General features: G+C 45.9%; 1 protein-coding gene across 9 annotated transcripts in view; it reads right to left on the reverse strand.

Annotated features, from left to right (window-relative positions):
• The window catches only part of GLMN (glomulin, FKBP associated protein), a 1004137-nt gene that overhangs the window by 684319 nt on the left and 297447 nt on the right, over positions 1–22371 (reverse strand). For all 9 annotated transcript variants that reach the window (XM_069641799.1, XM_069641796.1, XM_069641800.1 and 6 more), the window contains exon 7: positions 6661–6763. In XM_069641799.1, the coding sequence (XP_069497900.1) occupies positions 6661–6763 (103 nt within the window). The remainder of the gene's footprint in view (positions 1–6660; positions 6764–22371) is intronic.

The following is a 22371-nucleotide window of genomic DNA, read 5'->3' on the forward strand; positions in this document are numbered from 1 at the left end:
GGGAGTGTTCCGCTTAGATGCCTAGTAGGTCATCGGTGGGTGACCTTGGACATTGACCTCAGGCAGGGGGGGCAGTTTGCATGAAACAAAGAAATGGGGGTCCTGTGTCAGCAGAAGAGCCGGGCAAAGGACCCACTGGCCCACGCACCCCTGGGAGAAAGCGCGTGGCCCGCAGGACCCTCCTTACCTGCTTCACACGGGAGTCAGTCACCTGGCTCGACCGAGATCACCACACCAGTCCTCCGTGCTCCTTCGCGTTGTATAGGGGTATAGGGGCCACAGTGCCCGCCCGGGGCCCTGCATGCAGAAAATCCTTCCTTGGAGCCCAGAGGGTGAAAGCTAAGGTTCGGGCGGGTTGTGGAAAGCGTATGGCATCTCCCTGCAGCTCTACGAGAAGGCTAGCGAGTGCTGCACAGGATCTGCTGGTTACGATGTACGGGAGTCTCTCAGGCGTGTGGACAGACATTCCGGGATCCGTTAGGAGGATTGTCGCGTGTTCCTCCGAGAGGTACCTGGTAGAACGGCGGCGAGCTGTGGGAGCGGGGGTCCTTCCATCGGGATTCTCACTGAGTCTCCCCAGACCTCCTCTCCCCCCGTGGAGAGGGAGGGCGACCAGGCTGCGGGTGATCAGGGCCGGCAGGGGGATCACTGGCGCCAACCGCTCTCCCAGGGCCGAAGAAGATCCAGAGCCCCCAAGGCGCACGCCAGCAGCATGGGGAGAACACAAGGGGCAACAATCTTAATGCCAGCACTCCAAGGACGGGGTGACCCAGTAAATGTCAAAACGTTACAGCTCTCGGGTATGCTCCTGCTCCACTCGGGGGCGACCACGTGCGTGCGGCGGCCATTACAGGTAACACTGGTCCATTCCACTATTTGCTGCGGGACCGCCCCATAAGGTGCTTCACGAGAGTCTCCGGGTCTGTACGAGTCCACCCCTCCGGCGTCTCACCCGGGGTTGTTGATCTGGCGACTGTGCTCATTCGAAGCTGCACGTCGAGGAAGGCGGTCGGTCCGTGAGCTCCGTGGCATTGTTCACTTAGGTCTCCTCATATCTCCCTTTGCCAGTGGGGGAAGGAGCCCAGGCTCCGGTGGGCAGCCGATGAGGAGGTCAGAAAGAGGGGCAGTCCACCGCCCCCCCTAGCATATGGGTCCCTCCTCACCGTATTGACAAGCCGGGCCCCTGCGTGGCAAGACGGGAGCGGGACGACTCCCTCAGGCCACTGCTTGGAAGTCGGTGTGTCAGGAGTCACTGTTTCCCTCGGCTCCCGCACACCAGGCACAGCACTTTACCCCACGGGGGGATCTCTGGCTCAAAGGGCAGCAATGATGGGAAGGCCTCTCAAATGCCGTCGGCCCCATCAAATCGACCCGGAGGTGGTGCGCAGGGAAGGAGACGCAGGATCTCTGCCCCCACTTCGAAGGATCTGATCTCAGCTTACACAGCACCCAGAAAGTCTGTATTTTCTCTCCTCCGGTACTCCGTCAGTGTAGAATACTTCTGGGGGCGAGGGGTCAGGTGCCCACTCCTGGGGCTGTAGGGGGGATCCTTCCCTTTATTTGGCCCGTTTGGAGGAGACCGACTGAGATGCGTAAGACCATCTCAGCGCCCCCAGGTGGCTCCTTCCCTTTTCACACATTTTAATAAACTATCAGAATTTTTTTTTTTATATCACATCACACAACAAACATTAATCATTATGTAAGATTAAAAGTGAATGCACAGCATTATTGATGAATCTATTGTGATAAAAAACCCTATTACACAAACAACATTAAGGTTCTACAACACTCAGTAAAATCCACTTTTAGCATTCTTATCACATTAATTTTCCAGGAGATTCGTAAACCCTCGAGCAACAAATGCCATAACATTTGTGAGGGGCATATTCTAAAGTCCTCCATGAGGCACCCTAGAAATTACATTGAGATCCTTCAGACAAGCACAAGTTTCAATGTCATTAGACATACAGAAATGACAAGATCTCCAGTAGCTTGTGAAAAACCAGAGGGTGTTTCACAACCTAATCGGTAACATACTTAGCCTTACTCAACTCTCCCGACAGCCTACACATCCATCCTGTCCTCGACCTCTTATGCTGACACCTTTAGTATCGCCAATGCCCTACTTGAATGTAAACCATTAAACTGTATGCTAATCCTATTGTTTCCAATAATATGTATGTACCCCGCACCTTCAACACAAATGCTCACATGTATGTAACCAGTTACCTTGTATTCTTGAAACATGTAACCTTTTAAGAATATCAGCGCCCACAGGCCCGAGGGTTAGGCGTGCTTTACAAATGTCAAAATAAATAAAATAAATAAATAAATCCCCTGGGATACCATACACAGGTGACCAGGGAAAGGCCATCGCTTTTGGATCACGACCCTTGGGTGGACAAGCGAGGGAGGATCCCCTGGGTAAGAGGTCCTCGGGGAGCGGGGTGTGTAAGGAAAGCTAACCTAAATCTAAGATGGGAGCAAGCTACGACCATCAAACAATAAAAATACAGTCCTAGTGGAGTCTAGTCAAATAAAAAAGGGCCTTTACTAAAAAACCTATTGCAAATCCTTACCGCTATGCTACAAAATAGTGTGGGCTAATGTTCACAAAAAGAAAGAAGTGTTCACAAAATGATAAGTCAGGATGTTTAGGCCGTGGGCCTCCCTTCCCCATGTTTTTAGCACGGGACAAGGCTGGTCACTCAAGCACAGCACACTCCTGAGATTCTTTGGCACAAGGTCACAGTTTCTTTCACCAACATCAGGGCCTTCTGTGCCCAAGTCTCTTTTGTACAAAGTCTCTTGCTCCAGAGGAAACTGATGTACCATAAACAACAAAGAAAATGTCCTTTCTCAATATTCACGTCGGGCGATTTGCTCTTCACCCTGGGTTCCCCTCAGCCAGGCTCCAATCCTCCTTCCACCACTAGCCTCCCTCAGTCGGGTTCAGACCAACTTCAATTTTTAGCCATCCCTCAGCCGAGTTCACATTTGCCACAACAATCTTCTCGGGTGTGTTAGTGTTCACCCAGGATCCCCCTCTTCTGGGCTCAGACCCCCTTTCTACATTTAGTCCCCCTCAGCCGGGCTCAGACCAATTTCAGTTTACAGACAATCGAAGACTTTTGAATGTGCACAGGATTTAACGTAACCCGCTGCAGGACCACTTTGATTTCACAGTTCAATAATTCTTCCCCGCTCAGGGGGGGCACCAAACAGAGACCTTTGCGTGAGCTCCCACGTGGCTCCGGACCACTCTGTATCTGGTACATATCTTGGTTTCACAAAGTTCAATTGTAATCAAGTTCCCTTTCTTGATACAATGTTGCCGCTTGTAGCATTGAGCATAACACAGTCCGGTCTGCTATCAGTTTCTCCAACTCATCGGCTGTGTTGAACTCGTTGGCGTTACTTTGCTGTCGGAGTCAAGGACAGTACCACGGTGGAAATTGCTTCTCCCCGCATTGGCTATCAATGCAAGAGGGCCCTTTGTACCTTTAACACACGCTACACTGTTCGTCAGCTGCAATTCCCGGTCTGGTTTATTTCCCCTGAGGTTTCATGAAAGTCACAGTTCTGTGTTGTAAAGGGCAAGGGTAATTCCCTCCTTTTCGTCTTCTCTGATCTCGCCGACTTTCTCCTCGATTAAACTCCCATCTCGAAAATTGCTGCTTCCTCACGCGTTTTGCCTTGTTCAGAGTGTGCTTTCGTGCTCCGCCTTTTATCTGTGTGGGGCAGTGTGATGGAAATCAGGTGTGTGTACTTACCAGTAATTGCCTGATTCTGTCTGACCTTTGTGTTGGGACATGCAAGGTATAAAGCTCTGGTGTTAGTCCTTTGTCGCTTACGATGAACTGTCTGTGAAAAAGTGTTTGTGTCGGAAAAGGGGTAGGTGGTTGAGTTTCTAGGTATCCTACCTGGTAGGATGGGGAAAAGGTGTTCTAAGGAAGGGGATACCACGTCTCACCCTTCAGTGACCCACTCCCACTCCCCAAAGACCCCCCACATCTAGGTGATCCTCCCACACTGGTACACCCCCAGGAGCTGGATCCAATAGCGATGACCGTGTCCTCGCCACCTGCATGATAGATCTCCGGGCACTAGCGGGTGAGATACCTTCAGGTTTCTCAAAGGGAGAAGCACCTGATTGTGAGACATGGTATCCCCCCTTTTCCACAGCCCATCTAACCCCTATCCCTAGCTATTTTATGGGAAGCTACAGCTCCCATAATTTCTCTCCACTTCATACTGATAACACTACTGAGCCGAGGAAGATGAGTAATGAGGCCAGGAAGGTTACCTCTAGTGACTTGCAATGGCTCTCTCCCTTTAATGAGATCAGGCAGAGTCAGGCAAGTAATCCTATTACACACACCTGCCACTCGTGAACAATCTCTGTCAGGATAAAAGGTGGCACGCACAGGCACACTCTGAGCGAGGCTAATTACGAGAAGGAGCAGCTCTCCCCGGGCTGATGCGAGCCAGGCGATCGAAGTTGGAAGACCAAGGGGCTGATCGGCAGTTGCGGACAACGAGAGAGAGCCCGGGGAGAATTCCATACTTTCGGAAAGCCGTAAGCGTCCCAAGACTGAAACCGAGTGAGAAGGGGCAGAGGAGATATTGGTAACGTCTTGACAGCTACATGAAAGGCCGCTTAAAGAAAGAAACCCAATTAACATGACCGGTGAGTCATCGAAGGCAACAAAGGCCCGGTTTGTGTTAAAGGCAAATTAAATGAAACTAACAAGTGTTGAAGTTTGCACGTGTGTCGATAAAACGCGCAAAGGAAAGGACAATTGATGAGTGTGATGAGAGTATACAAAGTAACAATAGTTGCCCTGCAAAATGTTTGAGGTTGTGATAAAACGGGAAACAAAGGCAAGAAAGTAACAGAGATCCCAAAAGAAAGTAAATTGCGTGAAAAGCAAAGTATATGAACTTTAAATACGCCAGGAGGGCAAAGTAAAGAAATAATAATTCCAAGAAACTACAAGTACCAAGAAGCATTGGTGTATCGAGTTGATGAAGATTGTCAAATTGGTTTAAAGTGAAGTCAAAGTGGGCATGCAGAGGTCTACGTAAAATCCTTTCAGTTTTGTAAGTCTTTGACAGTTAAAAGTTGTGTGAAACGAAACGTGGGGAAGGGAACCTCACGAAGAGAAAAACAGGCTCGACCCCGGTGGAGGGAAGCCTGTGTTGAACTGTGGTAATGAAACATGGGGAAGGGAACCACACAACAAGAAACAAGGGTTTGAGCCCGGTGGAGGGAGACGCATGGGAGAAGTATGAAAAGAAAAAATAACTGTGGCAATGAAACGTGGGGAAGGGAACCCCACAAAGATAAGAGGGTTGAGCCTGGTGGAGGGAGACCCTTGTGAGAAGTGTACAAGTGTGAAAAGAAAGACTGGATCGAGCCCGGCAGAGGGAGGCTAGTGTTGAATTGTGGTAAAGTAAAATCAAGAGATGAGCTGTATATTTGTGGCGAGGCGAACAAAGCCTAAAGAACATATTGAACTGTCAAAAGCTTGAAGCACAAGCCTGAACTGTTGAATTGTACCATTAAGCCAAAGTGCGTCAAATAGCTAGAACTGTGCCATCCACCTATCTTTTCAAGAAACTCTCGAGTTACCTAAGCCATTCTGACATTTCTTTAAAAGACACCAATTTTCCTTTTTATATCCCCTGTACACATTTGTCATTTGAGAAGGAGGGCAAGGTTAGTTAGCATAGGCCTTTTTATTTTGACTAGACTGACTTGGACTGGTTTGTTGTTTGTTTAATGGTTGAGACTACTTCCATTCTAGAGTTAGGGCCAGTTAGGAACTCTCCCAACCTTATCAAATACAAAATAAAGGTTTTTGAAACTTGCATCTATTGTGGCTGTGTCTGCTGTTGATACCATGCCTTCCTTACAAGCAAATTATTTGATCTCTTCCACCTAAAATCTCATTAAAGGATAAAAGGTTCAGTCTAAAAAATAAACAACATCTCCATCAGGCATCTGGAAATTGCATCGGGTAATTTGGAAGTTTATTTAAAGGCTTTCCATCCAAAATAATGTAATGGAGAAAGGTATAAGATTTACATTCTACGAAGGTTTGGATCCAGTCTACTCTCCAAAATCCCTTTGTGATCTCCTAGGGATTATATGTAAAGAGGAATCAAGCGAGTCCTGGATCTGCAAACATATATCCATCCAATTATTAAAAATAAGCACTTTTCTACCTTGAGCTATTCGGAGTAAACAGTGAAATAACAAAGTCTCGCAGGAGCTGCTAATTCTTCTCAGGATAGACAGAACCTTCCATGTAACCATCGCCATTAGAGGTTAGGCCAAGTTCAAAACGCATCAATGAGCTTGGCGTGCCCGTAGGTAGACATAAAAACTACTTCCATAATAACCCTTCAAGGCTATGCTATGAAAATGTTCACAGATATTCTAAATTGTAGTTTATAAACGAGGAACAGATAGTGCAAATGTGAAAAGATATTTACATTAAATAACATCTGCAAATTAAAAACTGTAATTTTGTTAACTATTGCCATTCAACATTGCTACAAATGTAATACTTATCTCATATGGTGCTTAACCTTGGCTGTTTTAAAGAAGTTTAAAACAATGGTACCTAAACATTTATTTATTTAACTTACCAAAATGCCAGTAGCAAAATGTCTAAATGGATGTTCATATGGGTCTTCAGGTTGTTGATCTAGCTGTGCATTCAGCAAGGGGTATTTAAAGCAGCTAAAACAACTGAGAAAAATAAATCTAATTAGAAGTAGCCTGCGGATTTCCTTCTTGTCAAAAAAGAAGCTAGATCAATAAAGAGAAAAATTACCCCAAATAAAAATCATGCATTACATTTTTTTAGGGGTGTTTTATCATCGTTGTTGCATTTTGTACATTTAAGGCATATATAGAAATAAATACTATTGGTCAATAAATTAAAACATGGAAATTAATATAAACTTTACAGGTAGGTATTCCAATAAATACATTGCATGAATTAAAATTGCACAGGAAACCACTGATCTACCATTCCCGACCAGTCATTAATAGTCGAGAAGGAAAAATTACTTACTGTAATGTTCTTTCTATGGATTCTTCTCCCGCAGATTCCTCATCTGATAGATATTCCCTCCAGCTTCGCTGCTTCAGAATATTTTCAACAGGAGGCGTAGTGGACCTCGATCCGGCCTTCTACCATCGATCCGTCTTGCTCGGTGTCTGGTCGTCGGTTCCGGACGTGATGTCAGGCGTTGTATAAATATCACGTCACTACGCCCCAACCTCAGTTCCCCCTTTTTTCCCTCTGAGCACCACACACTGCATAGGAAAACGGAGAGAACAAACGGACTAATGAGCGCTTAAAAAGAAAGTAATCTTAGACCTCTGAAAGAGGAACAATTGAAAAAACTACAAGCAGCGTTAGAAAAGTTTTTGTTTTAAGAAACTATGGCAGGAAGACAGAAAATGGTTACAGCGGTCTGTCACCAAGTCAACGTGAAAGAGAAAGATGCGCACCAATCACCGACTGAGCAGGGATGGAAGGGAGGGGAGATGAGGAATCTGCGGGAGAAGAATCCATAGAAAGAACATTACATTAAGTAATTTCTCCTTCAATGAATTGCCTTTCTCCCGCAGATCACTAATCTGATAGACTCCCAAAGCAGTAAATGAAGGAGGCGGGCAGAAAGTTATACCAAATGTTTTTGCAGCGCCGCTCTGCCAAAACGTGCATTAGATGTACAAGCCAAATCCAGTGCTTTGCAAAAGTATGCAGAGATGATCATGTTGCAGCGTGACAAATCTCCCTCACAGGAACACCCCTCTGCAATGCTGTGGATGCCGAGACTCCCCTTGTCGAATAGGCCCCAATGCCTGCTGGTAATTCCTTCCCAGCGGCCTGGTAGCATTCATCTATGCAGAAAATTATCCAATGGGATAAAGTCTGCTTGGTTATGGGCAGGCCCTTTCGAGCTAAGGAAAAGGCCACGAAGAGCTGGTCCACTCTCCTGAAATCAGCTGTCCTGGCGATATAATAATTCAACGCCCTCTTCGGGTCTAAACGATGTAACCGTTCCTCCTGCTTAGAAGGATGCGGAGGAGGCTAGAAGACTGGACTGCGACACGTGAAAATCTGAGACAACCTTGGGGGGAAGCCAGGCTTTACCCAGAGTGAAACTTTCTCCCGGGAAAAACGCAGGAAGGGTGGATTTCAGCATAAGGCCTGTAGTTCACTCACCTGCCTAGCATATGTAACAGCCTCCAAGAAGGCTGTTTACAAAGAGAGAAGCCGTAAGGGACATGAGTGCATAGGCTCAAAGGGAGCCGCCATCAGAAATGTAAGAAGCAGATTAAGGTCCTAATCTCATACAACAAAGGGAGTTGGCGGAAACTTATTTACAAGGCCTTTCAGGAATTGTGCCATTACCTGGTTACACGCAGCTGCAGGACCATCACTAGCACTCGCTATTCCAATACAAGATGTGACAGCGCCTCAAACCAATCTAAAGTCGGGGGAGTCGCTTTCGTTTCTAGAAGCTCCTTAGGCCCGAGACATAATCCAAGTCAGTTCATCCCATCAGCTGAGCTACTGTCCGTCAAGATTCCTGTCTCAGTTACCCAAACCATCATCACGCACCTTATTTACAGGCCACCTGGACCAGTTTCCACCTTCGCAGAAGACATTACCACCCTCCTATCAGCTAACACCAAGCCCAATTCACAAATTATGCCACTAGGCGACCTTAATCTTGGCTTCCAGGATGCCAAGGATCATAAAGCCCTAGACATTGCCAGCATTCGAACTGAACTGGGTTTTACCCATCGCATCCAGGAACCCACACACATCAAAGGGAGAACTCTCGATTGGCTGGTCGATCTCAACTGCAGCATCAACATGGTTTATGGTCATAAAACCGAAATTAGAAATCTCGAAAAAAAATCACGAAAAAAAAGGCCGAAAAAAAATATAGAATTTTTTTTATGAGGTTTTTTTTCGAAATGGGGGGGGTTCCCCCCAACTCCCCTTTTTTTCTATTTTTTTTTATTTTAACCCTTTTTTTACTTACCTGACCCAAAAAATACATATATATAAAAAAATAATAAATTCGATATTTTTTTTTCTGCCTTTTTTTCGAGATTTTTGTTATTCAGGATTTTTTTTTCGGCCTTTTGACCGACCACCCATCAACATAGTGTCCAACACACGATGTGCGTGGTCAGATCACCACATGATAACCTTCGACATCAAAACTGAGAACGACTGCTTCAAACAGAACACTGCTCCGTCTATCAGCACGAAAAACAAAAGGGACATAACTAGTGAGAAACTGCTGCCATTAATACTTCCCGCTCCAAATAATGCCTCTGAGTCGTGCACCGACCCCATGGCCTTAGTTGACATCTACAACCAAACCATACTCAAAGGCATCAATACCATTGCCCCACTCAAACTAAGGAAATCCAAACCATGGACACACCTTAATTCTTGGTTCACGACGTATCTTAGAATACAACGTAAGCAAAAAAAATGCAGACCCTCTGGAAAAGCTTACCTTCAGCGGTGAATAAGGATAGCCTTATACTAGGATCCCTTAACTACAAGGAGGCTATCTTCCAAGCCAAAAAAGACACTTATAACAATAGGATCCTGCAAGCTAAGTCGCGCACTAAGGAACTCTTTAAGATACTTAAAGAACTAGAATCTCCTTCAGCTCCCCCCAATGCATGTGTCAAAGATAGCACATGGTGCTCTAACATTCATAAAGCCCTCCTAGATAAAATCACCATGCTACAAACCAAATTCAATGTAAAAAAAGCAGTCTGTCTTTTGACTCACATCACAGTATACCTACCAGAGCATCAGACCACCTTCAACATACCCTCAAACCTTTTAACTTCTCACCGCTCTCCGTCAAAGAGGTAGAAAATATCATCCTCAAACTCCAACCATCCAACTGCCAGGGCGACACATGTCCAGCCCCCATCATCAAGGAGGCTACGAATTAACTAGCACCATTCATCACCGCCCTAATAAATGCCTCATTCAGCACAGGCATCGTGCCTAACAAACTCAAAGACGCCTGGGTCCTCCCCTTGTTAAAAAAAACATCATTGGACCCGAGCACTCCCACTAACTATAGGCCCATCACCACTGTCCCCTTCTTGCTCAAAATCCTGGATTGAGCAGCTTACCTGCAGATCCAGGACTATTTAGAATCCAACAACCTCCTCGGCCTTAGACAACCCGGCTTCCGACCTAGGCATGGAACCGAAATGGCCTTAATCGTTTAAAAAACCCAAATTGAAGACCTCAAAGATAACGGCAAGCTGGCCCTCCTCCTACTGCTCGATTTATTGGCAGCATTTGATCTGGTCAATCACCAAATACTCTGCCAACATCTCAAATCCGCAGCTCACTTCTCGAACAAAGCCACCACCTGGATCAGATCCTTCTTGGAGAACAGATCCATGAGCGTCTTCTCCCCGCTGGCTTCCGCCGAACCTTCACCAGTACTGTACGGGGTCCCCCAAGGATCTTGTGCATCACCAACACTGCATTCCTATCAATCTTATTAAAAGTGAACCTATGTTATGGTTACCTTTTGTGACACAATTCTTTAATGGTGTCTTTCTCAGTAATCTGAAACAATAATAAAGTGGACCTTGGCCAAGGTCCACTTTATTATTGTTTCATGTGATTCACCTGGAGGACCTTAAGAGGCACCCTTACTTTTGAAACTTTCTTAGTAATCTGCCATTGAGTAGTTGGCGGGAGGCAACCATTGTTCCAGTTTATAAGAAAAGTGATCAGGACCTCCCTTGCAACTATAGGCCCATTTCTTTGATTGATTCACTGGCAAAACTTTATTCCAGGGTGATTTTGCACCGTTTAGAAGATCAAGTGGCCAGGGAAGGCCTTCTCTCTCATGTGCAGGCGCAATTCAGAGCAGGGGTCTCCATGTTAGATCAGGTGATGAGGCTAGACCTCCTATGCCGGAAATATGTGTTCCTTAAGTCGCAATGCCTGTATTTGGCATTTGTTGAACTAGAATCGGCCTTTGACACAGTGCTGAGGAACACTTTGTGGTCCGTCTTGTAGGAGAAGGGTATTCCCTTGTCTCTGGGTAATGGTATAAAATCTTTATATTCCGGCAACTTGGCACAGATACGGTGGGGGCCGTTCGGGGAGCTTTCCCATCCAGTACCTATTGGCATTGGGGTTAGGCAGGGCTGCGTGGCGGCCCCATTGTCATTTCTATTATACATTAACAGCATAGTGCACGCGTCTTTAGAAGCTGCTAGGGACGCCCCAAGTCTCAGTAACATAATGGAGTCAATTGTTTGCGGATGATGCAGTTTTACTGTTAAAAACCCCAGTGGGGCTGCAGAATCAGCTGGATGTCTTTAATAAATGGTGTGTTGCAATAGGCATCCACATTAGCTTTCCTAAAACTAAAACCATAAAGTGTGCGTGCACTCGGAATAAGGCCCAAGTACGGGCACATTTTTATTTTAGCAACCAGCTGCTGGATTCAGTGGATTCCTACATGTACTTGGGGTTGATCTTTTTGAACAAATTGAAATGGCATACTTGGGTAGAAAAGAGCTATCGCTATCACAACACGCCAAGATGGGGAGGTTCTTACTGTTCCCCTTAAGATCTAGCAGGCTCAGACAATCCCGGGGGTTACTAATGGGGTCAAGTTGTGGGGGTGCAGTTGATTGTACCTCTATTCAGATAGCTGAAAATAGATTTCTGAAATCTTTGCTTGGTTTACCTTTGAGTGCCATCTTAACGTCAGACAGAACCATCATGGTACCTGCGTGGCTCCACAACCTCCTCTCGCTACAGGCTTTGTACATGGGACTTTGTCTAAGACGTCTATCTGAGCCATCAAGGAAAAATGAGGGACACGTGTCTGCAAAGCATCTATAGCAAAAGTCAACTTCTCCTGCTTTTCTGATGGACTGATTCCATTTACCACCCCCTCCCCATATGTTTGGCTTTCACTGGACATTTTTAAAGATGTGACCTAGTTCTTTAAACAACTGCTCTGCAGGGTTATGGGGGTCTAAAAGGAGAGGCATGTAAGGAGTAGTTTCTCATCTGTAACTCCTGTTCTCCAGGATTGGAATCTTTCATAGATTCACATGCTGTGAATATTCCCCATCGTCAGGCTGAGACTCCTCGGTTAATTTTTGATTCCCCTTGCCCTAGGCAAGAAGAAACTACATTTCATAACCCAACACCCTTGTTATGGGTGCTTTTGGGCCAAACCAATCAGACTTCCAGTAACTGTAGACTAGACCCTCATGTTATGCTTCCCTTCACATTCTAACCCTGTGGAACCAGAAGTCCCTGAAGTGCGAAGGATCTTTCCCCTGATGGGGTGGAAGGAGGGCGCATGTGAATCTATGAAAGATATCAATGCTGTGATTACATTATGCAGCAGTACACAGATAAAGGAGGTGCCTGGTAGAAAAAACAACCTTTAGCACCCAACTTTACCAATTATCCGAGGAGCCTACCTTACTGGAACAGGCATTGCAGGACTGCTCTTCCTGTTTGCACTTCCTCAGCATGTTGTTTCTCCAGGCAGTAGTGCCTTGTCAATGTATATGGCACCGCCCAGGTGGCTGCTTGTTGGAAGATATCAGTGATCGGTACTCCTGACCACCATGCCACTGAAGCCACTGTTGCTCTTGTCGAGTGTGCATGAGGGGGGTCCCAGAGGGGCTTCCCTGCGTATTTATGGCAGAAAACAATGGCTGACGATATCCATATCGCTACACTCTGTTTGGAGATAGCATTGCCTTTCCTTGCCGGTCCATATACCATGAACAGTTGCGTCGAATGCCTGAACGACTGCGTTTTGTCTATATAGTACTTTACGCTCGCTTCAAGTTGAGCGAATGCAGTGCTACTTCCGCTGGTGATGAAGGCTTGCTGAAGAATGCTAGCAGGGATATGACTGAATTTCTATGGAATTCTAAGGATACTTTGGGAATGAAGCGCAGGTTGGTCATGAGAAGTACCCTGTCCATTTGGAACCTCAAGTGTATAGGTGAATGACTGCGAGGGCCTGTAGTTCGGACACTCTACTTGCAGATGTAATAGCCACTAGGAATGCAACCTTCCAGCATAGGAAACTTAAAGGAGCCAAGGCCATGGGCTCAAATGGTTTATGCATTAACCCAGACAATACTGTGTGGAGTCTCTGCTCGGTGAGAGCTGCTTCCGTGGAGGGAAATTTCTGAAGAGGCCCTTGATGAAATGTTTTACGAGCCTCTGCCCACATAGGGACCTGCCCTGGTTCTTCCTGGTGTACCTTGAGATGGCGGGCAAGTGCACATAATGGAGTAGTGCAATAATCCCTGTTTCGCTAGGCCTAGTCGATATGGGGGGACTGTTCTGGTGTAATTTGAAATAGGCTTAGGATACCTTGTTGGTGTTGTTCTAGTGCTTTGCACCAGTTGCAGAAAGGTTTCCACTTCAGGCAGTACGACTTGTTGGTGGAGGGAGCCCTAGCTGCCTCTAGTACCCCTCTACAGTCCTGGGGAATGTGTAGGCCTCCGAACTGCGTGAAGTCAGGAGCCGCACGCTGAGAGGCGTAACATTTTCAAGATTGTGGTGCAGAATCTTCCCCTTGCCCTATGTTATCAGGTCTGATTGATTCCTAAGTCGGATGGGATTGTCTGCAGTCAATTAGATTACTTCGGAGAACCCGGACTGGCGAGGCCAGTATGGGGTGGTAAGAATCACTTTGTAGGTGTATTTTCATCAGCACTCTGATTGGGAATGTGGGAACGCGTATGCAAAGATGCCGTCCCATGGAAAAGTGAAAGTGTTTCCCATGGATCCCTCCTGTGGTGCCTGTTAGGCAGAAACCTGTACAGTTCCCTCTGGGACCACTGCAAAAGATTTAAGACTACAGGTGTTTGGCAGTAAACCCACTTGGTAGCAGTCTGTACCACACAGATTCACTTGGTAGCTGTGGCTGAGCAGTCAGACTTCCCTCAGAAGAGTTAGGCAGTATACAGAGTATTCACAATAGGTCAAGAGAACACAATAGAACAAGTAAACACTGACCAGGGCTTGGTGTAAAAGAGATATACTTATTTATTTAAAACCACATCTAGAAAAACACACAGGCACTAATAGTAAGCAATTCAAAAACACGGTCACTAAAAGATATACACTCCCTTAAAAGAATATTAGACAAGTCTTAAGTAAAGCCCCACTTATTTTCAGACAGCGGTGAGCGCTTAACGTAGATGGCACTCTAATAATTCGTTTTAACAAGGGAGAGAAAAGCAGAGAATAAATTGAAACAGATCCCAACACTTTTTCACGAACACAACAAGAGAGGAAGGCAAAGTAACACTGTGAATTCCGAGTCAGTAGGCCAGATCCGCTTTAAGAGGATCAAAACGAAATGTGTCCAAGGTCACACGCTTGCAGTGCACAAAAAGTCTTGTAACGGTTCAAAAAGGAGTTGGACCAAAGAAAGGGACCAGTTAGAAGGTCAAGGCGGCCAGCCCAATCCAGAAGGTTAAGGGGTTATTATTACCTTGTAGCAATCTTTAGAATGGGAGGCCTGGCGAACACGGTACCTTAAAGTGGTGAGAATACTCCAGCGGGGGCAGTTGTTCCTGGCAGCGGATGCAAGTCAGTGCTTCGTCCGGGGGAAGAGAGGATCTCGTCGTGGAGGAAGACAGGAGTCCGTTGCACTGCCAGGGAAGAAACCAGCCGCAGAGTTTCTCAGGTACAAGGAGTGGTCCGTTGATTCGCGGTTCAGTGGTGAGTGGCTATCCGGCCGCCGGGGTGCTTGGCACAGGCAGTTCGACCACAAACCGGTCTGGGGTGCGAAGAAAGAAGGTAAACTGGTTGTGCCCACCAGTCAGGGGAAGAAGCCTCTCCAGCCGGGAGATCTTCTCTGTCGTCGGGAAGTGGTGTCGGTTCTGCAGGGCTCCACCGGTGGTGTCGTCGTGGTAGGTCGGCTCAGCTTCTCCCTCGTCGGATTCTCAGGTCCTGTGGCGACTTCTGAAGTTCCAGTCCCCAAAGCCCTGCTTTTATGCAGCATACCCCCATTCACTCAGCCTAGCTGTCAATCAAACATGCTAAGTGGTGGGCCAATCAGACAAGAGTGCGACTTGAGTTACCGAGGTAACTCAGTCCAGGGTGCCTAAACCCCCTCCCACACTCCCTGTGGTACCCAGACAGAGTGGCACCACTTTTGGAGGCTTCTGTGGAGAAGCCCGCCAAAAAGTGGAACAAGGGTTGGAGTCACAGAAGAGAACACAAACGCCATTTTAGAATCGAGTCCTGGCAAAAAATACCAACCGGCGAATTAATATTAATTAAATAAACCGGCGGTATGTTCGAGGCTATGAGAATTAAATAATTAAAGTTGGTAGCCTCGAACAATGGGAAAATCCCATTGGGAAATATTTGCGGTCGAATATAAAAAGTAGTTTCCACTACCACCAGCCAAAACTCGATCAGGGGGGACGGAGACGTGCCCCCTCGACTAACAGACCCCGGGGCAATCGAATTGCCCCGACCAGTACGTCCACAATATGATGGTTTGTACTGGTTTCTGTTAATAATTTGGGACTAGTAAAGCCAATGGTGACTTTACATGCCCTGGGAGACAGTAGTCAGTCCCAGGGTATGTAGTCTATGGTGGGGTGTCACTATGACACCCCTGTGTTACTACACGGAGGGTGCTGTGTAACACACATAGTAAAAACACATGAGACCCTATGGAGTAAAGGACCCCATAGCCCATAAAACACATTAACAGTCAAAGGAACACCATAAACATGTCCAAGAGTGGGAATAAAAGACTCTCACTCTTGGCAGGAGAAAAAAACAAACTCCAGAAATCCAGCAAAGCTGCTGGGGGACTCACTAGGTTAGGAAATTCAGCCTAAAGAGAGAATTCTCCCTAACAGTGCCCTGCTGGCGACCCTTGCACATTTCTTGTTCTCGGCCGTGGCGAATAGATCCATCGTCAGCTGACCCCAGCAGTGAAAGAGGAATTGGAGCATTTTTGTTTGTCTGACTTTGCTTTTCGGGCCTGCCGCCGTCGAAACCACCGATTCGAGAGACGGTTGAGAGCACAGACACTTGGGTGCATTTTTTGGAGGGTTAGATTTCTTATCCAGGGGGCCTTTGACGGCCAGGATTGTGAACAGTCGCCTCATTGTTTTTACCCCTTCCTGCCAAGCGTGGTCAACGATGGGAATGGAAACCACAGTCTTTCTTCTTTTGCCCATGTGGTCAAATAAAAAACATTCTTTGTCTTCATCCGAAGGGAGGAGACAAAACTTCTTTTATGCCTTCACGACTGTGGAGTGGAACCCTGTGACGTCGTCTGGCGGGGACGGTTTTGCCGATTCCTCCTCGTGGGGAAATTCCTGGGGGGGGGAATCTGTGTCCCAGTCGTCCCGTCTTGGCGTAGCAGAGGAGGACGCGGTGTCCTGGGGCTGGTCTGTATCTGTACCAGTTGAGTCAGTGTATGGGTTCTCTTGCGGGATGACTGAAGTGGAGCCAGAGAATTGCTTCTGTTTCTCCGGATCAGCCTTAGTCTCGGAGACGGTGCTGGTGATGGAAAGGAAGACTGTGGTTGCGACCGTCCTTTGGAAGACTGCATTGACCTTGTCCATGAAGTGGATCTAGCCCTGGAAGGCGAGGACCTTGTCAACCTTTACCTTGATGCCGACCTTGGCCTGGAAGGAGGCTCCTGTGGACGGGAGGGTAGGGGTGGCAAGGCTGGAGCTCCTGGTCTTGTCAGTTCTGCGTCCAGTTGGGTGATGACCCTCTGTAGTGATGAGAAGCCTTGTATAGACAGTAGAGCCTGCGGGTTAGCGAGCATCGCCCTTAGGTCTCTCTGCTTGACCGGGTGTCTTTGCTCCTTTAATGGGCCAGGGATTGTCTGCCTTGGCTTCCTGAGAGCCCTACTTCGACGACATCGGTTTTGTGTCAGCCGGCTTGATTTCCCCATTGAGGAGCCTGGTTTTTGTGAGTGGGACTTATTTATTTTAGTCGTAGACAAGCCCGACTTCTGAGATGACATCGACAAGGTAGTCTTGTGCTGTTTTGAAGGGGTATGAGGTATCGCTGTTGACGGGCTAGACTTTGAGAGGTCGTCGATGAGGTGGTCTTGTATTTTGAAGGCGGGTCCATGGACGAGGTGGATTTGTGCTTGGATGAAGGGTTCCTCGCAGGTGTGCTCGGCTTCTGAGTGGTCGTCGTTGAGACGGCTTTGCCGACGAGGAAGCATTCATGGCTGATGAGGCAGATTTTGTGGTGGGCGAAGAAGACGGGTGAAGGGTTCGGTCCTTCGACGACCTCTGCTCCCCTTCCGTGGACGGTAGTCGTTTTTGCGCCCTTCGCTCCTCATTAGCCTCTTTAGCGGTGTGTTTATACAGCTTTGAAGGGGCTGTAAACATGGTCTTTGAGGAATGGGTGTCCCCCTCTCTCCCGGAACTTAAACTATGGCCTTGGTGCTCTGCCCCAGTCAACGACCTCTGTGCAGGCGACAGTCGTTTTTTTGCGGGCAATGCCAGGTCACCTGTGCCATCCAATCTCCCCTGCTGACAGCTCTTAGCCGTGGGTTATTTTATGCTGGTTTCCCGGCCATTACTCCAACCGAGCCCTCTCCTTGGACCGAAGGTGTTTTTCAGCAGGAATGGCCATACTTCTGGTCGACTCGACGTGGCAGGGGTATTCAGGATAATTTCCCTCGTTTAACCAACATACTAGCCGTCTATGCCTATCTTTAAGGGTCTTGGAACTAAGACCACTGCAGATAGTGCAGCCCTCCAGTGTGATGTGGGTAAAGACAGTAAATACAGTGTTAGTCCCCTTCATAAATGTTTTTAAGGCTACAAGTGCCACAGGGTCTGAAGAGGGGTCTCCCTTTGCACTCCATCCCCGGAGAATGAAAATACATTCTCACCTTTTAAACTTTCCTGTTTAAGGTTAGATTGGTTTTCCTTCAGAAGAAAGTCTTTTGGGTTGATATTTAGAAGAAAATAGCTTGTTGGCACTAACAGAGTTGAAACAGAGGACTCCCTCTTATGAACACCCGGTTAGAATGTGAAGGGAAGAGGAAGAGGAGGGTCTAGTCTACAGTTACTCAAAGTTGGGCTATAAAATGTAGCTTTTTCTTGCCTAGGGCACAGGGAACAAAAAATTAACAGAGGATTCCCAGGCTGACGACAGGGAATATTCACAGCATGTGAATCTATGAAAGATCCAATGCTGGAGAAGAACAAGTTACTTACCAACTGGTAACATTCTTTCGACAGGATGTTCCTCCAACGTATTCCACATCGTTGACATGTAATGACCACAGCTGTGTACTTTGGACATTTTTCGGCAGAGGGCGTCATGCGTCAATGGCGTCGGGTCGATGTTCCTCAAAGGCCTCCGTCAAGGGCGACGTCACCGGATGTTATATAGGACGCACTGCGCCCGTAGCCTCAGTTTATGTTTTTTCCTCCATAACGTGTGATCTGCTCGTACACAATGCCTGCTTGACTACACATAGCCTTGAGGGAACGTAAGCTGCAATAGCATAGGAAATTCTCCAGAGGGGCAGGCTGGGAGGGCAATGTGGAATATATATATAAGTAGCGCTGTTTGCTGGCCCGTCCCGCTGCCCCGTGAGTGGAAGAACATTGGAAGGTGCTCCCCACTGGATTTCATTGGACGCCGCCTTACTGCTTGGACATTGGTATATATTATACTTTAACTACTGATACTTTATACTTTATATAAGTATATATTACTTATATGTTCTCTTTCTTTTGTATTATTATAGTTGGCCCTGCCCCTAAATACCCAGAAGTGCATGAAATCTGCTTCCTGGGCACATTTGCGCGTGCGCATTAAGTACGCGCTATAAGTAGCGCTGTTAGCTGGCTAGCTGGTTGCGAGTTGCCACTAACAACTAAATATAAAATAAATAAATAAAATAAGGGAAATCTACCCTTTATATCACACACCCTTTTATATTTCTAATCTTTTTTCTTTTTATTGTTTTGTCCATCCGTTACAAGCTTACCTACTAAATTCACTTGTAAGCCCGATCTCTAGGGAGTTTTTGACTTTGAACCATAAAAAAACGCTAGCCAAGTCAAACTAATCCTTTCCAAGAAAACAATTGTTTTCATCTTACTTCAAAGCAAAGATGGCAAGCGGATTGAGAAGCGCGAAGGGAAACCTGACCGCTGCACTCCCACTATCATACACGAGTATTGATTCTCTGATATGCCACGGAAGAACTTCATACATGTTCGCGAAGATCCTGGGGAAAATGCTATTAAAGAAGAAACGCACACTTCTAGACTTGCATCTCATGTCGCCCAAATCCATGCCCAAGGTGGCCTACAAGCTCACAGCTGTATCCCATCACTATTACTCCCTGAGCCTATTCCACCTAATTCCATCAGTCCTGAAGTCCGTAAAGCCATAGACAACTTTAGAAGTAGCTCAGAATCGCCTTTAGTTCCTGAAAGCGACAAAAAACAATTTGACCACACTATGTAGAAAATGGTGGCATTAGATCAAGCGGTATGCCGCTCCATTGGCACTCTAACTCCTGTGGTATTTAACTCCGTAAAAAGGCGCATGTCATTTCAATCACAATTGCCTAGACACTCCCAAAGCCTCTTGGATACGAGCATCGAAATGGTCGATGATATAAATAACGAACTCCCACCACCTCAACTAATTTATTCCCCAGAACCTGATGAAATGCATGTTAAAGCCTCTCAGCCGAAAATATCAGATGGCTCGAGCAGAATGGAAGATGATGCGCAGCACTCGCCGAGTACTTTTCCGGTGATCATCAGAATCTTGGATCTTCTCGATAAAGGGCACAATCTGACCCATTTAGAACTGAAGGAGACCAAAGCAATGCTTCTGCATATGTCCTCTAAAATGGACCGAATAGAAGGGTTCATCATGGCAGCTGATACATTAAAAAAGCTTAAAGATGATCTATGTCTAAAACAGACACCTGCGATCCAGGTGACATCAAAAGACAAAAATACTCAATGTTGCCGTGATGTAACCTCAATTCCTCTCTTAACTTCTCCAGGGACATCCTCCAATTTAAACTTGTGCAATTGTCAGAATGAGCTGAAAGAACTCAAAGTAGCAGTTGAAGAAATGAACACCTCTATAGCGCATCATTTCCCAAAACTAACTCGGCCTAACAACTGTCCTGATAGTCCCACTGAATTACTTAAAGCACTAGAACGGATGAAACTAGAACCTAATGAAGATCTACCAACTGATGAAAACTCTTGCTTTATGTCACGGAGAGCAAAAAAGTTACATCTAAGAGCTGTCAAAAGATACGCCAAAAGACGCAAGGATGCGTTGTTAAAAGGTTGTAAGAATCGTGCTGATTCAGGTAAATAACCAATACCTACCACTACTGATATAACTCCTGATGAAGATCATATAGACCTCCAACAACTATCTAAAGAAAGCCAAGAAGCTTTAATTCCAGCTACAAAGCTCATTACTAAGAAGCCAAAAAAAATAATAAAAACGACCAAACTAACCAATCCAATTGATACGACAAACCCCGGCAATGACAGCAAATCCATCAACTTCACCACAAGAAAGACAGAATCAAACCAACCAAATTCTATAAATGCGATAACTACAACCAAGTTTGAATACCAAAAAGCTAATGTGTCGGTGCCCGTAAAGTCTATAAACAACTAATTACCTATACAATTGACCGGAATTAAAACAAATCTGGATAACTACTTTCCAACATGTGGCAGAAGCGATACTACTCGACTCGATGACACGTCTCTCATCGAACCTTCTATCATAACAACAAAGAAACCTTACAGCAAAGTCTGTATAAATGATCCAAACGGCTCTTCCACAACTGCAAAAAATATTTATCCCTCTGATACAACACGACCTATGATAGTAGTGAATGGAGGGGACAAAGAAAGAACACTGACGACATTGCCTCTCCTGGAATCAATACCTCCGCAGCCTGGAATTCAAGAACCGACCATTGCCAGGGTACCAACTTCCCCAGACAACAATCGTATATCAGTCCATGGCTTAGCTCTGTGTAAATCTCTTTCGGAAGCTCAAATCAGAAACGCTCCCGTGCTTAACTGCCATGAAATATTGGACATTTTGCGGAAAGAGCTTTATGAGGGATGTATTAAAACAGATTAGTGCGCAAAATCATTAACCTTAACCACGACATGCTCTGAGAAGCCAGTCCAGACTAATGCAAACACCTCCGTACCTCCAGCAAGACTTCTGGATCAAGTCCCAGACAAGAAGCTAGAAACTAAAAATGAAAAGCTCCATCTTCTAGGATTTGAAGGCACCCAAGAACTCCTTGGGAAAAATCGTATCATTCGAGCATTTCTTTTAACACTCTTCACACAAATTCCCCAGCTTCGAATGTTTAGATCAGAAGACATTCTTAGAGTCTCATTGTCAATCGAAAACAACTATCGTGCTGTGTGCTATCTGACCTCTGAAGCAGTTACAAAATTTCTATGGTTCAATAGAGAAGGAATTAAAGAAGAAGGTCTTACCCTAAGCTCTATTGAAAATGAATTGGATGCAAAGAAATTAATTCAACACAAATGCCCTCATGACGAAGTACCATCTATGACGTTGTCTTTGCCACTGAACTCTCATGAGGATGAAAATGGTGCTATTAAAGAAGTATTAAACAGAGTGGACAATTCCCAGAGCTTACCTTAGTTGGCGCCGATGCTTAACTCAATACTAAAATCGAAAGAATCTGGTTCTATAGCATAGCTGACACAAAAAGCCCACTTAACTGTCCAATCTTGGAACTCGTGTGGCTACCTTAACTTAATAAATTGGCATTCCACGCTCGAACCTCATAACCGTCCAGCAATCCTGCTGATGCAAAAAACCATGAAAATTACAACTATCACCCTGCCTGACTACACTACTCACTTCGCTCCGGCCACCCGATCCTCTTTTGGCCGCCCATCCGGAGGTGTTGCAATAGCAGTGGATAATGCTTTAATGTTTAGATCGAAGATTATTTGGAAAGCTAATAAACTGCTAGGGGTATTGCTAAACACAAACATTCCTAAGTACCAACAATTTATCATCATCACGATTTATTGGAATCCCGCTAACACTTCGATTGAAGACATGATAGATGCAGTTGATACCTGTCTGGAATTTACTACTAATGAATATCAAGATGCTGAAATAATACTAGGAGGAGATTTCAACTGTGACTGTAGGAAAAATGATGAGTTAAGAGGCTCAAAAATAAATGCACTATCCAAGCACAGAGGAACCA

Source organism: Ambystoma mexicanum, chromosome 1q (assembly GCF_040938575.1).
Source record: "Ambystoma mexicanum isolate Mex_15411 chromosome 1q, UKY_AmexF1_1, whole genome shotgun sequence".
Classification (NCBI taxonomy): Eukaryota; Metazoa; Chordata; class Amphibia; order Caudata; family Ambystomatidae; genus Ambystoma; species Ambystoma mexicanum.